Here is a 15,950-nt window from a genome sequence, read left to right on the forward strand (position 1 = left end):
AAGCTGTTTCATGGGCAGTACCCGAATGTCGCTCGAGTACAACGTGAATATCCGGCGGAAAAATTGAACGGGTGCATTTAATCGAAATGATACACAGTTTTAATGTTAGAGCGTGCCATCATATTTTATCAATGGACCAAATATAGCACAGAGGCCGTTCGTTCTATTAGCAGAGAAACTCATTTTATCTTCCAAACGGACAAGTTGAGCTACTCGTAACTCCAACTGAGAGTCACAACTTCCATTGTTGCAAGGCTCTCCGCGCCATCGTAGCATTCCCAGAACTTTTACTGGAGACTCTTATATTCAAAGTTTCTTGAGGTTCGAGATGTCATCGTCCCAATGATCGCAGGCTCATGCAACTCATAGCCAATGAAACCCATGAATCTAAATGAAAAGTGTTGGCTAACGCCACGAGATGGTTCACTGATCACAAATAGCACTTGAAATACGGAGTATGCAATTAGATCGCAGCCTTGTTCTTGGATGGAGGTTAAAAGGCGCTTATAAGCATACAGCTGATCTCTACAGTATTCAGAAAGGTCTTGTTTGGAATTTCATGGATAGCGGGGTGAAGTCTTGAAGGTATTTGTATCCTCCAGGATCAGCCCTTTTACTGTGGGGGTTCTCATGGTTTTAATGTGGTGGGAATGATTGGCGGGGTGTGATTTGGAATAGTGTTTCGATCCCTCGCGGGCTCCCTCGAGGTAAGACTTTCAGACGATTTTGATAGGTTGATACTGTCTCTTAGCTCATCCCAACATTATTATCCAGAGTCCCCATTCCAGAAGTAACTTTTTCGGAACGCCCGGTGCCTCGTATAATTTCTTTCGATCGTTATCTACGAAATTGGAATACTTCCACCATGTTTTGGTACCGAGCAGTACCCCTTCGGAACTAATATTTGTACAAACTCTCCATTCTTAGCCAAAGTACTCGCCAAGGTTTCACGTTCTCAATGGAGGAGCTGGAGAAGGAAATTAATTAAGGTGTGGTTATACTGCGTTCATGAAACATTAGATGTATATCTAAGATTTCAAGCCACAAAGCCCCCATTCAGATAAAACAGACGCCGATTTTCCCCTTGGAAATTATTTTGGGAACGTGGGTAGGGTTCATGGGCAATCAATCGTCTCCTCGCGTTCCTCTGGCTACCCCAACTAGATATGAAGATTATGCGTTGTTCGAACTGCTATTAGCTATCATGCTATGACGTGCATAACACTGACGGTCACACCAGGGTTAGTTTATCTAACATCCTTACACGTACCTTATTCCGATACTTGGGCTTACGGTCCCTTGTTAGTCTCGATGCCACCTCGTTTGGTAGGTATCGAATGATGAGACCCGATTTGTCTAAACGACACTAGTCTAATTACCCCTTTTCGTCTATTGTTACAAACATTTGTTCTTGTTATCTTCATCCAACGGCTTGATCATACATACTTCCACCGGTACTCTTACTGTTTCACGCACTAGATCTACTGCAATCTTCCAGAAGGGGTATAGTATTGCAAAATATGTACAGTATACTACTTCTGATGTTTGTGGTACTTACCACTGCAGACCTCGTTTTTCTGTACCGGAATCTTGCATAATGATGGCACAAACAAAATTCAATTAACATCCCGTCTTAACTGCATACATAGGTACACGTGGGGTTTATTATATCCAAGTAACAATGATTTGAAATAATACAAGAATGCTTAAACAAGGATTCTGCATGTGACAATACTTGTGATTTAGACCTGGTAGGTTGGTGTTGGTTCGTCAGTATCCCAAAACATGTTTGTACAATTAATTATCTTCACGATGAAATTGCTACCACTTTAAGTCGTAAAGATGGCTACCTACAGTTTGTTTATTAATTATGAAGGTACTTTCAATGTCAAAAGTCCTACCTCAGCTGTTAGCCAAGCTCCCAAACTGCGGTTTTCCGACTGAGATTGGACCCTCCATCAGATCTACACGAGGGTGTCTGGTCTATGTACCGCTCTCTCAGATACCTGTACAAAGAGCAATCTTCACATCCTTCAGGCTAGCAGCACCGATATCACTGGTTCAAGCCTCGATTCCAATATTAAAATCAAGCTTCACGATTACCACGAAGCCACTGCATGGCTAATACGACATTTCCCTAGTCGGCGAATTAGAGATCGGGTGCCTCTAAATCCCTGTCATCATGAATGAGTGTGGTCTGACCATGCATAAGATGTACGGTTCGTCTTTTTTAATATCATGGTCACCTACTCTTATCCTTGCTAAATGTTTGTCAAATCTAAGCCTTGTCCATAGGACCTGTCTGCAAACTATTTTGACACTCGGTCAGGCATAAAGCTGTCAGCTGCTTTCAGCACGATATGTTCAGGAGTTACAGTCTTTAACTATTCAAATCCCTATCAGATCCCCCATTAATGGGAGCTACGAAAAAGAGAAAGAGAACCACTGCCGATGTTAAATGGAGAATATGATTTTTTGCACATATTGCGGAAAGAGTTTCACTCGGAAAGAACATTTAGAAAGACATATACCGAGCCGTAAGTCACGAAAACTTCTATTATTACCATTGAATAGGAGAATTCTAATACAACCTCTATCTTGCAGACACAAACGTAAAGCCACATAGGTGTACATTGTGTCAACTATCTTTTCCCAGAAGGTATTCACACCCCGTACTTTGGCTATGTCAAAACTCGAGATCCACTAACTGTGCAATCTCTAGAGATCTTCTCCAAAGACATCACTCCACATATCATGAAGCAAAAGATCCAATGGAGCCATTACCAGGTGGTGTTCCAACGGTTAACGGTCGAACACCCATTGCATGCATCAATTGCGCTAGTGCAAAAACCGGTTGCGATAAAAGGGTTCCTTGCTCAAGATGTTCTGAGAAAAATCTTCCATGCGCAAGCAGATATGCCCGACGTTCATCAAAGGCTGCAAACCGGTCCTCAAGCTCGCACAAAAAGACACCGCCAACACAAGAGCCACTGCATGACCCCATGGATCAGGACACAGCACCAAAGGAAACATTACCGGAAACCAAAGTCAGTCCCACAGAGACACCCATAGATCCGCAATTTATGGTAGCAACACCAGAAAAGAATACATATCCTGCCCAAGACGTACGATTTACTGTTGATGGCTTCGGACCCTCCCCAGGCGAAAACCTTGGGGGGATGGAACACTCGATGTTCGGCAACACAGATCCAATGAATGGGAACGTCAACTACCATGACCTGATGGCATGGAGTCACTACCCCTTAGATATTGAAATATACTCCATGGGATCTGAATTATCCAGCAGTCTAGTAACGCCAAACTTTCTGGAACCAAGCGATACGTCTTCAATCTCCGAGCCACTATTTACTGGATCTCTGCATCCATCTCCATCGATGTCGCATACTAAGAGCGCTAGCATCTCTTCAGATGCTGACCGTCCAGCCAAGCTTATCGAAATCGCGGTTCCCATTCTGACAGATAATAGCTCAGATGACTTTGAGCTCCTGGTCGCCGCAGAATCGGCGTGGCCTCTTGCACGATGCAATCCACGACTGATTCCTGGGCCGTCAGCAAGAACAGCTATAGCATACCTCGAGAATCTAGAGCAACATTCGAAGCATGACGCCACATGGGATTCGCTAAATCATGATTTGGAACCAGCCGAGATTCGATATGGAGATGGAATATCTGTTATGCCTGTGAGTGCAAGCACCAGAGATAGGATTATGGCCATCACACAAAGCTTTCTTCATACAGCTTTGGAAACGCATCGAGGAGGTTTGAAAGGTTGGCCAAAATCTTCCAATTACACAAGTCCTGATGCAGGATTCAATTTCCTTGTCCTACCTCCATCAAACGTCTTGGAGTATTTTCTTCGAAGTCACGTTCGAAGCTTGGCTCCTTACTATACTCTTATCAATGGCGGAAACCTTGATCCCAACGAATTAATGCTGAACAATCAGACTTCAACATTACTACTGTTGTTAATGATAGCACATGGCGCTGCAGCTCTTCCAACCGCTGAAGCTAGATGTTTGACTGCGGGGCTTACGGAAGCTTGCCGCATATCGCTATTTAAGGTGATCGAAAAAAATGTTGATTTATCAGCTGATCCTGTGGTGTTCAAATGCGCACTGCTTTTCACGATACTCGGTGCTTGGGGTGGAGATGCTTCTCACATGAACCTAGCTATGGCACAACGAGGGATGTATCTTTCGGTAAGTAATTATTAAATCAAATCAAAGCTTTCAAGGTACTTATTTGTTGAATATAGATGCTAAAACATGCTGGTATGTTGGAGCCTCACATACCTATGGCGCCATCCTATCACGAGTCCTCAAATCTAGACGACCAGTGGAAAATTTGGCTACAGAGAGAAAAGAAAAGCAGGTAAGATTCCAAAGCCACAATCTCAATTTGTTTTCATCCATTATAATCCAATGAGCCATGATAATTCGCTCAGTCGTGTGGATTCTCTCTATGCGAAGGCTGACAATAGTTTAGGTTGGTCTACAACTGGGTCATGGTAGACCAGGAGCTGAGCTTATTCCACGATACCTCACCTATTATGTCAATTACAGAACTTGAGACTCCAATGCCTGGAATAGAGTGCTTATGGCTGGCAAAAGATGCAAATGATTGGGCGGCAATTGTTCAGCAAACATATATTGGCACTGATTGGCTCCTGAATCCAAATTCTATCAGTACACCACCAGTAGGACCTTCACTCTGTGGCCTCTTCCGAGACATGTTATCGGATAACATTGAACGTCGACACGGACAGTTATCTCCGCTGCAGCTAAAACTTCTCCTTCACCCGATTCATAGCTCTTTGTGTCATCTGCATCAAGCTTTAACTTTTCATTCTGAAATATATACCTCCCGACAAGGAACTAGATCCGTTACCAAAGCGTCGAATCTACTACGTCTTCAGGAAGCTCAGTCATTGCTCCAGAAATGGTATGACTTGTGTGAGATTCATGCTAGAAACGATCCAAGTTGTCAGGTTACCCGAGCTAATCTCGTCTTGTACCATCTCATAAGCTTGAATGCGGTGACATTCTTCCCAGAGATTGAGCGGCTAGCACGAAAAGAGGACTTTGACGGAACAAGCTTGGAACTTTCTCTTCGCTACAAAAGATGCATTTACAATTCTGGAGAAGCAATTTTCCATTGTGGACAAGTCATTCGTCTTGTGACTTCGATGGCAAAAGAGGGACGTCCGCGTTGGTGGTCGGTGGCTATCTATCGTGCCACTATGATCTTATGGCTTGAAAGTGTATCACGCATTGACACCTATACACAAAAATGTGATAAGGGCCCAATATTTCCGATTGATGCAGTGGCACCCGATCATCCCTCTGTCAAAGCTTATTTATGGAATGGTGAAGGTGTTCCAGTACTCAGCAAGGCCGACGGGTACGTGGAACTTCATAGGCCTAATGATATCATGAGCCATTGTATCTCGTTACTCGAATTTGGTGTTACTCTACCAGTGTCGGACGGGATAAGAAGGAAATTATTGGCGTTTTCGAAGAATTGGAACATGGAAATCACATTGCAGAGAACATAGAGCGTCAGATATGCATTTCCTTAGGAGTTCCGGACATGTACATTTCGAGGGTTAGAGTTATTCTGATGTTAGTATAAGGGAATGTCTGAAATGCGACGCTACTTTACCATGTTGAATTTTGTTATCGTAGAATTTATTTACAGGCTCGCATAAGCTGGAAAATTATTGGATTCTAAAATTTGATCAAATCACAGACACGCCTCCGAATGTCACTATTCATAGTTTTGTTTTGCGTTGCTTCCAGAGGAACCCTTTGTAGCACGGAAGACTTACCGACGAAAGGCTGGGATCATACACGAATATGCATGTACAGGCAGTCGGAGATGTCAATCTTGATCAAGAAATTGGTATAGATGGAGAGGTGGCCATTAGTTGCAGATGAAGCACAGCTGTTGATGTGTATCTTATCTGAAATTCTAGGGATTTGGGTGGGGAAACAACTCTTGGCGTCGAACTAACGAGAGGGGATCAGGGGTACTCGTTAGGTAGAGAAGCTCAAATATGGACATATATCTCGAAACGGGAAAAAGTTTGACAAACAGTTCTAAAATCTGGCAATGTTTACTTCCTCAAGTTGGTATGTGCAAATTTCATTGATTGGGCTTTGCCTTCCCCGGACATCCGATGGGGTATCCCGCCACAAATCTTGGTGCCTGTTCTACTATGTAAACAACCAACAGGACTTGAATGATACGAATTGAAAAAGGATTGGCTTGTTAAAGACAATCGGATTTTGACACTTTCTATGAAGCCGATCACGTTTTCCCCTCGTGATTAGAACTTGCATGCCCCATGCCTTGGTAAGCGATCATGAGATCTAATATAAAATCAAATCGATCAATATAAAGCTGGGGAGTCTTTCAAAACCTCTTCACGAGATATTAATGACCCCATTCCAAGACACTGAAATGATTCAAAACAGGCCGCTTCTTCCAGCCCTCGACTAGGTCTAGTCAGCTTTCTATGCAAGTGAGATCGTATCTACCACACCGTATTCAAAATCCAAACATGTTGACACACCCACAGATAGAGCCTATTATTGTAACAGCTCGGGGAACGATTTTGGTATGGGGATGGTAGTATTGTCAGTCAGCCGCTGAACCTTCTCTGTACACCTACTGGCATTGAAGCCTGGACAGCAACGGCTGATTGCAATTGAGCCTGTCTACCAACAGAGAGCGTTACTCGAGACGGTGGATTTCGCAGGGAGTCGGAAAGCTATTGGTTTGAATGCGGATATACGTGAATTAGTCGATATCGTCCAAGTGAATGGAGAATACCCTTGTTCACGCCAGCATCACTGACAATCGCTTTTCTTAACATTTTGATCTATGACTCGATGATTATACAGCACACGATCAACTTTGAAACAAACCAAGAGTAGACATCCAAGATGTAAGGCGATATCAATTTGGAATTGCAAACGATACTGAACCATGTGTTATCCAAAGATGCTATGTATTACTTGCATCGCATCAAGATATGTCAGTACATTGCTGTGAAGACGGTGCTATTGTGGTGCGCTTTAATTATTCTTGTAATTGTCAGCCCATGACCTTGGTATTGGTATCTTTGAGGCAACCTTTGTGCTACCTGCAATTTCTTTGCCAGTGGTTCACCATGAAAGCTGATGGACAGCTTGAAAGTGTACAACTCACGAGTACAATTGAAGAGACTCGTATTAATCAAGCACCCAAGAACTATGGTGGAGCTACTATCAGTGGGTTTTAATTAAGAGTAATGACGTGTGAGACGGCCAGCGAGGTGGCCGCCAAGTTGACACCACCGATCGAGAGACTGCTTGCCCGAGATAACTCACAAGAGCAGTTTTATCGATGATTCTACGGGCTTTGACAACCTTAAACTTTGGATTCTCTGATTTTGATTGAGGGAAGAGAGAGATTTGAAATCGTTCACCTTAAACTTCACGATACGTGACAAACGCCAAGTATGCTTATTTACGTATTCCACCCTCGTGTTACTTGACACTACACCAGTCATGGCTAAGGAAGTTGTAGTTTACCTTGATTTTTCCGTATCCAATACCGACAGAATTGTATTGCATAAATACAACTTGTCATTGACATTATTCACGAATGAAGACCTACAAAAAACAAAGCTTAAGAATTACCCAAGAATCAATTAATATGCTAAACATATGCAGCCTATTCCCAATCTCACAGCTCATCCAATCGCCTTTCAAGGCTGCTACATCTTCCACTCGGATACACCCGAGAAGAAGACTAAGACTTCAGGCTATATCGTCGCAACGGCATTTGCAATCCGGACCTAGACCTTCTACTACGGCATTGGATGAAGATCATTTGAAAACAACCCAATGACTGTATTAATTTTCCCAGACTTCTTGTGAGCTAAACTATAAATTTAACGGAATGTGATACAAGCTTTCGGGCCATCTTCGCTTGTGTTGTATAAATCCCGAACATTCTCAGCTCGCAAGACATCCGGGAGGCTCGGAACGAGCAAGTTTCCCAAATAAATATCGACCGTTATGTACGTTTAGCAGCCCCGGTCCTTGCCCATGACCGTCATCTTATCTTCCACGATAGTTCTGATCAGGATGCAACTTAAATACAAGGAGTATTGAAAGTCCCATGTCCCGCTCGCAATCGAATCTCATATGCGCAGGCTGGAACATAGGCTGTACAACATATGAGGTGGGTGGATGGACAAGGGTCGTCTAAGAGTAAGCTGCAGAATCGATGCAGATACATATTGGTGGCTTCATTTGCGCATGTTCTCTGCCGCGTTTGAAAACGCGAAGTACATGCTGATTTGCATGCAAGGAGTATGGTCGTAGGTGTGGAGTGTGGCGCGAGTGCAGATGTGTGGAGTTGGGAGGCAATAGTGACGGTTCACGTATACATGAGGTTTTGGTGACATGCTACTTCTCAATCACAGCTTTGCATTGAATATTTGTCTTCTGCGTACTAGCGCAAAAATTTTATTCATTAGAGCTATTTTTGCCCAAGTAAATTGAACTTGGAGGGAAAAATGATATTATATACGGTCACTACCTAAAATGTCAAAAGTGTCGTTTTTGCCGTTTTATGTATTCACCGTGTTATATACACACAGTGTTCAAGGATATAATTGGAAGACTGTGTTTAAATCTCATGGGTCATTGCAGTGTGTATATTCAGTTATCATACGTGGACATCAGTAACGAGAGTGGTATTCATGAAAAGGGAATATTGTCAAAATCAAAAGCATCCACCGAACCAAGTACTACCCAATTCTAATACAATAAACAAGCATGAGATCTATCCTATCACATGGTAAGAGCCTCCCTCATGAAATCCCCTAGGAGCTTTATCTGTGAAGTAGTCAGTGTATGTGCGCCGTTTTCAATAATGCTATTCAACTTACATGAGGCGTGTGCATCATAGAAAAATGATTCCCAGGCATATGTCTGGTGACAAATTTTTTGTTACCCAGATATTTATCCCATATGTTAGGCCCAAAATCGGTTCTATTGTCCAGCAAGAATTGAGCATGGCCATATGGGAAAGGATCCGGTCGTGGATCTGTTGGTAATTTGCAAACGCCGTCTTCACACCAGATGGCCATCACTTGAGGTACCTTCTTAGGATCTATTGCTTCAGGCATGTAAGTCGAAAGAGCTTGCACGGAAGCAGCAAAATGAGGGAGAAGCCATTCTGGAATTTTGCTTGGATCGCCATCGCCAAGAAGACCAATTTCGGCGAACCACTTATGAAGTGAAGATGGAAGAGGTTCAATAATATCAGGACATGGAGAGTCAAGGAGAATGAGCTTATCGACAACTTCGTTATTCTTGGTAAGTTGGCTGACTATTTCATAAGCGATAACGCCACCAGCACTCCATCCGGATAAGGTATATGGCCCCGTTGGCTGGCGACGCTTCATTTCTGTGATATAATGAGTAGCCATACCAACTACACCACAGGTGAATTCCTCGGGGGTCTTCATATATGGTGAGTTGAGACCAAAGACAGCAACATCAGATGAGAGCGCCGGGATCTCGGTGTATGAAGTTGCGGATCCGCCTCCATCTGGAACCATCCAAAGATACTTGCTGGCTTTCCTCAAATTCCCTTGAAGTAAGATTGAACTGGCTATTCTTTGAGAAGTAGACTGCATGTTCGGTTTGGAGACAGGAGCTGAAGGTTTAGATGGCCTTGGCTGCTCGGATGGTGCCTTAGATTTAGGCTTAGGCTTTGGCTTTGAAGGCACTTCGACGTTGAGAGCCTTCTCAATATCACGAATAGTCTGGTTGACCTGGAAGAGATCAGATGGAAGAGAGAGACCTGTCTTCTCTCGCAATCGTCCAAGCACTGTAAGAGCCATGAGTGAATCCATACCAAGTGAAGCGAGGTCAGGGCAACTCGCAACCTCTAGAACATCAACCGACATTTCCTCGGCGATTGTAACTCTAATTACATCACCAAGATTATTCACAACCCCAATGGTAGATATATCGTCATCTGAAGGATCTGTGAATTCCGAGTCATCTTGTGGGTCGTGTACTGATTCCCCAGGACTAGGCGTAGTGACAGGCGAACTAGGATCTTCGCTGTAAGCAACAGATGGCTTTCCCTCGAATTGTGATAAGAATGACTTGAAAGCTCCAATTGTGGGATGGTTGATGAATTCGTTAGAATTAATATCAATGTCCATTTCTTCCCGTAATCTTCCACAAACTGTTAAAGCCATGAGTGAGTCGGCTCCAAGATCGGTAAAGGCGACGTTGTCAACAAGTTCATCGTGTTGTACGCCAACTTCTGCTGCAAGGATATCCATAACTTGAGAAGTAATTGACGTGAGCTTTTCATTGACCTTGGAGAGATTAGCTTTTGTAACCTGAACCTTCTTGATAGCCTTTGAGTTCGAAGCCTTGGGAGCTTGGGGTGCCCGGAGCGCAGGAGATGGCTTCGTTGGACCTGCGGCGGTAACGCCTACTGGAGGCAAGAACATATTGAGAACTTTTCGAGGTATGGCTTGGAAGGCTAAACCACCGACCATACCGATAATAGTATCCCCATCAAACACGTAAACATCGCCAGCCATAGTCTTATCTTTGCGCTGCTGCATCCTGACATAGGAGCGGTAGGTCTTATCCGCACTTAAAGGCTCCGAAAATTTCAAAGAATCCCAACCATGTGAGATGTAGACTTTTTCTCGTGAATCAACAGCATCAGAACCATTGACGATAAATCCAGAAATATGCGCCACGCTGTCAATCCAGTACGGACTGCATTTGAATGTCCCATCTCGCTCTGTAGTTTGAAAGACGACACGTGATGTAGCTTCCATCTTCATGCTATCAAGGATGACCTCTTCCATGCCACGATATTTCTGGTCATAGTCTACCAGTGCAGCAAACAACTTATAGGCAAGTCCACGATTGATTTTAGAGACTTTACCATTCCTCTCAGCTTCTTGCAACCAATCAATTCGTGACTGAATGAGATATGCAGTTCGTTGAAAGTCGGCATGATATTCTTCGGTATCGCCAAAGTAGACTTGACAATTTGCGTGCTCGACTCGAGCCTTGTCAGTGCCCGTTGAAAAGAGAAGATCGGCACGACCATTTGCCGCATTGATTGTAGCGGTGAGAGTGAGTACTTGAGATTTTCCTCCGGGGTCAGCTATCAATGGTTTGGGTACCTTCATTCTTCCAACGTCCAAGCCTAGATTCTTGACATCAGGTCGAAGAAGCTTATAACCGTACTCGCATAAAGTCATGGCCATATCTGCGTACAAAGACTAGAACACTGTTAGCTTGAGCAAGGTTTTCACATCGAATTACTAACCGATGGGCATAACATAGCGCCGTTAACGAGATGACCAGTAACAACCCCACGAAGATCAGCACGTGCTAGATCAGACTGGGCTGTAACAACGGCAACGTCTCCTTCAATCTTTTCACTTACGACGCTATGAATGGTGGAAGTCGAGAGCTTAGGCTTGGGGGTCTCGAGCTGAAGAGGAGCTTTGTCTGGCGATTGTCCTTTTGTCAAGCACCAATCTCCGACGTACTGAATCCAATAATTCTTGTCGTCGAACGCATAGGTGGGTAAATCGAGAAGATGGACTGAATCATTGAAATCTCGGTGATACTCATTCCAATCAATTTCAAGACCAGCAGTGTGCAAGACGCTGAGGCTGTTGCTGAGGGTTTTATATGCACTTTCATTCCTGCGAAGGGATGGAGCAGCAATAGTGGAAGTACCAACTGTTGCTTTAATGAGTCCCAGGCATACTGGATGCGGTCCTACCTCAAGCCAGACAGTTTTCTCATCTATGACACCTGAATTTTGGGCAGAAACGAGTCCATCTAAGAAATTGACAGGTTGTCTAGCATGGTTGCGAAGATATGCAGCGTCAATGTCCTCCGATTCGTTAAGGCATCTACCAAACAAGGACGAGATGAGAGGGATTTTCTCTTTACCGAAGTGTACAGATGCAGCCAACTTTTCGAATTGGTCCAAGATTGGCTCCACTTGAGCAGAGTGAAAGGCAAAGGGAACTTTTAGTTGCGTGCATTTGAAACCAGAGTTGCAAAGTTGATCAGAAACATTAGAGACTTCAGCAGCCTCGCCACTAAGAACTGTCTCTCGAGTGCTGTTGATGCAAGCGATGTTCACTGAGGTTCCAATATCGCCCAATGCTTCGGTCACTGCCGATCTCGATCCTTGAACAGCAAGCATTGCATGAGTCCCAGCAGTGCATCGTTCAACCAAGAGCTGAGCTCGACGTCCAACCAAATAAATGGTGTCACTAGCAGACAACACTCCGGCAACATTGAGTGCGGCGTATTCACCCAGACTATGGCCAATTACAACAGATGGTTTAACACCCCAAGACTCCCAGAGTTTAGCCATTGTCATTTCCAAGCACACAATTGAAAGTTGCACCACCACGGGCGACAGTCCTTGAGCATCAGTCACACTGCCATCAATCAAGGAGATGAATGATGGGAAACCAAGAACTGTAGCAAGATTATCAAATTCCATGATAGTTTCCTTGAATAGGGACGAATTCTCGAATAACTCGCGACCCATAGCAGCATATTGTGATCCCTGACCTGTGAATAAGAATGCAACTTTGGGTGGCTCTGGAAGAACCGGAATGAATTGTTCGTGTAATTTGGATTTCAGGGCTATTGAGACTTCGGATACTTCGCTTGCTGTTACTGTCATTCTCCATTTGTGCTGTATTCGACGTGCAGTAGTCGTATATGCCAAATCTGCCAGATTTATGTCTCGATTTCGTTCGAGATATGATATCAGACGCTCTGCGTTGTTAAGCATAGCAGACTTAGACTTGGCAGTGATTGCGATGACATGTGTGGAACGAGGGTCGGCTATTTTGGAAGGAAGTTCGGGTGCATCCTCAAGTAATAATCCGGTGTTTCCACCAGCAGCGCTGAAATTATTGACAAAGATACGTCGTGGAGCTCCGGACTTCTTTCTGGGAAGTGGCGTGTTCTTGAAGGCTATGTGCACATTGCGTTCCTTAAGATCTTTGGGAAATCCTTGATTGATCGTCTTCTTAATTCCAACGTGGGGGGGTATGGCATTCTTCTGCAACATCATTAAGCATTTTATGAGAGCGGTGACACCAGATGCGGCTTCGCCGTGTCCGACATTCGCTTTGATAGCCCCAAGATATAGCGGTTGATCCGGTCTTCTCTTTCGATCTGCCGAAGCGAAAACATTGGTAACAGACTTCATCTCTGTCCCATCGCCGGCTTGAGTCCCAGTACCATGCATTTCCACGTAGTCAATATCATTGGGATCAACACCCGCATTATTCAAAATACGCTTGTAGAGAATCTCCTGTGTTCCTCCGTGAGGGTGGGTGATAGAAACAGCGTCTGCAGAGTGGTTGGTAGCACTTCCAAGAACAACACCCAAAACATTGTCCTTACTGTTAGAGAAAGCAAAAAAATCAGTTTAGAATCATGGAGAATACACTTCAAGAATTAGACTTACTCAGCTAGTGCATGATCTAACCTCTTGATGATAACAGTGCCAATTCCGTCGGCTCTGCAATAGCCATCCGCATCATGATCAAAAGTAGCGCATGGCCCATTTTTTGATAAAAATTGCCCTCTACTAAGTCCTGAAAAGATGTCTGGGTTTGTCATACACGAGAGACCACCAACAACGGCTGTATCACAATCTCCGGCCCATAGAGATGTGCAAGCAAGTTGGAGCGCAGCGGCACTAGAGGAACAAGCTGTATCGATATTGAAAGATGGCCCAGAAAATCCAAAATGATAGTTGATTCGCCCAGGTCCGAAGGCTCTTACGCCTCCTGTAATGAAATACGTATCCACATCTTGGGCCGCATTTATCTCACGCCAGTCGTCACTCGTCTGCCCGTAGAATGTACCAATTCGATCGAGCTTCGTGGAATGCGTTCTATTTGGAACGTAACCAGCCATTTCTAGAGCTTCGTATGCGGTTGCAAGACCAAGACGTTGCATAGGACACGTTTGATATGCCTCTCGAGGGGACATGTTGAAGAATCTGGGATCGAACAGTCCTGGATTCTCAATCCAGCACCCGTAAGGAGTATGACTGGTATTTCTGATTTTGCTTGTAGGATCGAAGTGTGTCGCAACATCGAATCTGTCTTTTGGTACCTCTCGATGGACATCTAGGCCATTTTCAAGCAATTCCCATAATTTTTCGTGGCTTGCAGCATCTGGAAACCTTCCAGCCATTCCGACAATGGCAAGCTTGCATCTTCCTGGAGAAACCTCCATCGAGCTTTTTTGCTTAGCTGCCTGTTGATTTCCGGATTGAGGCGATCGCAGAGTTATGTCTAGTTCCGTCTGAGATTCTAGTACCGCTGCTAAGACTTTGGCCGCACTCGTAGGACCTACTCAAAATTAGCAAATTGACAAAGTTTCTCTGGAAATATATTCTTACCAAATGGAATAATCAGGCACTCTCGGCCCTGGAACTCTTTCCCTTTCTGCACGCAACCTTGAAGAATTTTGCTGAATAAAATTGGCTCTGTCAACATCTCTAGTAGAATTGCTTGCAGTAGCAATTCTGGCTCTTGTTCGGTATACCAGGTTCCGGTCGTACAAGAAATCACAGGAAATCTAGTCTTGAGGTTTCCAAGCGCTTCTCGGACTTTTTTGTCTTTCAAATGTAAAATATGCTCTACATTCAAACTCGAACGAAGATGGGCAGCATGATAGGGGCCGTATACAGGGATAGAAACCGGCTTCGCTTGGAAAGCCTCGGATGCAAAAAGTGATCTCAAAGTGGAAGGAGGCCCACTTATCGCAATACTTTTTGAGGTTGTTGCACTAATATATACTTGATTTACTATGGGTGTTTCCTTTGAAAAGTCAGTAAAATCGGCAAAATGAGCAAATTACAACGCACATTTTCTTTGTGAAAGTCGGTGAGTATCGAGTTCACCTCGCTCTCTTGGACAGCGGGAACGACGTAAGTCCAGCTTTCTGGCAACTCTAATCGACTATCGAGTCTGTCGGCGAGGGCTGCGACGTATGCACCCGTTCGAAATGCCATCAACATCACTTGAATAGCGATGGGTATCAGTTGAGAGATCGATGGGGAAGAAGCAATTGCAGCGGCAGCAAAAAGTCCGGTGCACAAGCCAACAAGGCAGGTTTCACTAGGACTAGTCGAATCTCCATGTTCTTTCTCGTGGCGACTGGTTAGATACATTAGTGACAGAACTGGCTCTATATAGGGTCTATACTAACTCAATGTATTGCGACAACTGAGCAATGCACAAAAGGGCACTGTCTATAGCAGGACTTTTGATAGTACCTGCGTGATATAACTTATTTAGTTCGAGTATCGTGGAGAAATCTGGTATCCCATTTCGCTGGAGGCTTGGTAATCTATCGATTTCTTCCCTAAGGGCAGAGCCAGCCTGCTCGAGGAAAGATCTCGAAAGCACACTCGGTCTCCCATGTTGACAAAAGTCGGTCAAGAAAGTATGCGTGTCCAATGACTGGTCGCCAAAGACCAGGAAAGACATTTTGTCCCCCATATTCAGTATGATACAAGAAACTAAGTTGGTGGAAAATCCTGAGGGAAACCTGCTGGTATTTCATCAACTCTATATGCACAACTTGCAGTGGCCTGTATTATTGAATCTCCAAGAAAGCTCAGCTCATCTCATCTGATTTGAAATCAATTTACGGAGTAACCTCTACCCTCAACCATGTCATGATGGCAAAACACTGTGGATCATTATCAGCTCATTGACTTCTGATGTCTTTGTCCGGTCATCAATCTCAAAATAATATGACAAACAAGGGTCGAAAAGCTTGTTTTGAATGATGGAGTGTGCGGGCCGACTAAGAAACGTAGAC

At 44.1% G+C, this 15,950-nt stretch overlaps 2 protein-coding genes across 2 annotated transcripts; one reads left to right on the forward strand and one right to left on the reverse strand.

Annotated features, from left to right (window-relative positions):
• Positions 1-2,467: 2,467 nt before the first annotated feature.
• Positions 2,468-6,203, forward strand: EAE98_009603 (uncharacterized protein; the record flags this gene model as incomplete). Its single annotated transcript, XM_038957224.1, has 4 exons — positions 2,468-2,537; positions 2,605-4,220; positions 4,277-4,392; positions 4,507-6,203. 4 exons carry the CDS (start codon positions 2,468-2,470, stop codon positions 5,573-5,575), a joined length of 2,871 nt encoding a protein of 956 aa, XP_038806417.1. The 3' UTR covers positions 5,576-6,203.
• Positions 6,204-8,700: 2,497 nt separating this feature from the next.
• EAE98_009604 (uncharacterized protein) lies at positions 8,701-15,736 on the reverse strand. Its single transcript, XM_038957225.1, has 7 exons — positions 15,333-15,736; positions 14,989-15,280; positions 14,521-14,941; positions 13,576-14,470; positions 11,392-13,510; positions 8,966-11,344; positions 8,701-8,912 (listed from the first exon to the last, which is right to left on the reverse strand). The coding sequence occupies exons 1-7, from the start codon at positions 15,623-15,625 to the stop codon at positions 8,868-8,870; spliced, it is 6,444 nt and encodes a 2,147-aa protein (XP_038806418.1). The 5' UTR covers positions 15,626-15,736; the 3' UTR covers positions 8,701-8,867.
• Between the last annotated feature and the right edge of the window lie 214 nt (positions 15,737-15,950).

This window comes from Botrytis deweyae (assembly GCF_014898535.1).
Source record: "Botrytis deweyae strain B1 chromosome Unknown BDEW_029, whole genome shotgun sequence".
Classification (NCBI taxonomy): Eukaryota; Fungi; Ascomycota; class Leotiomycetes; order Helotiales; family Sclerotiniaceae; genus Botrytis; species Botrytis deweyae.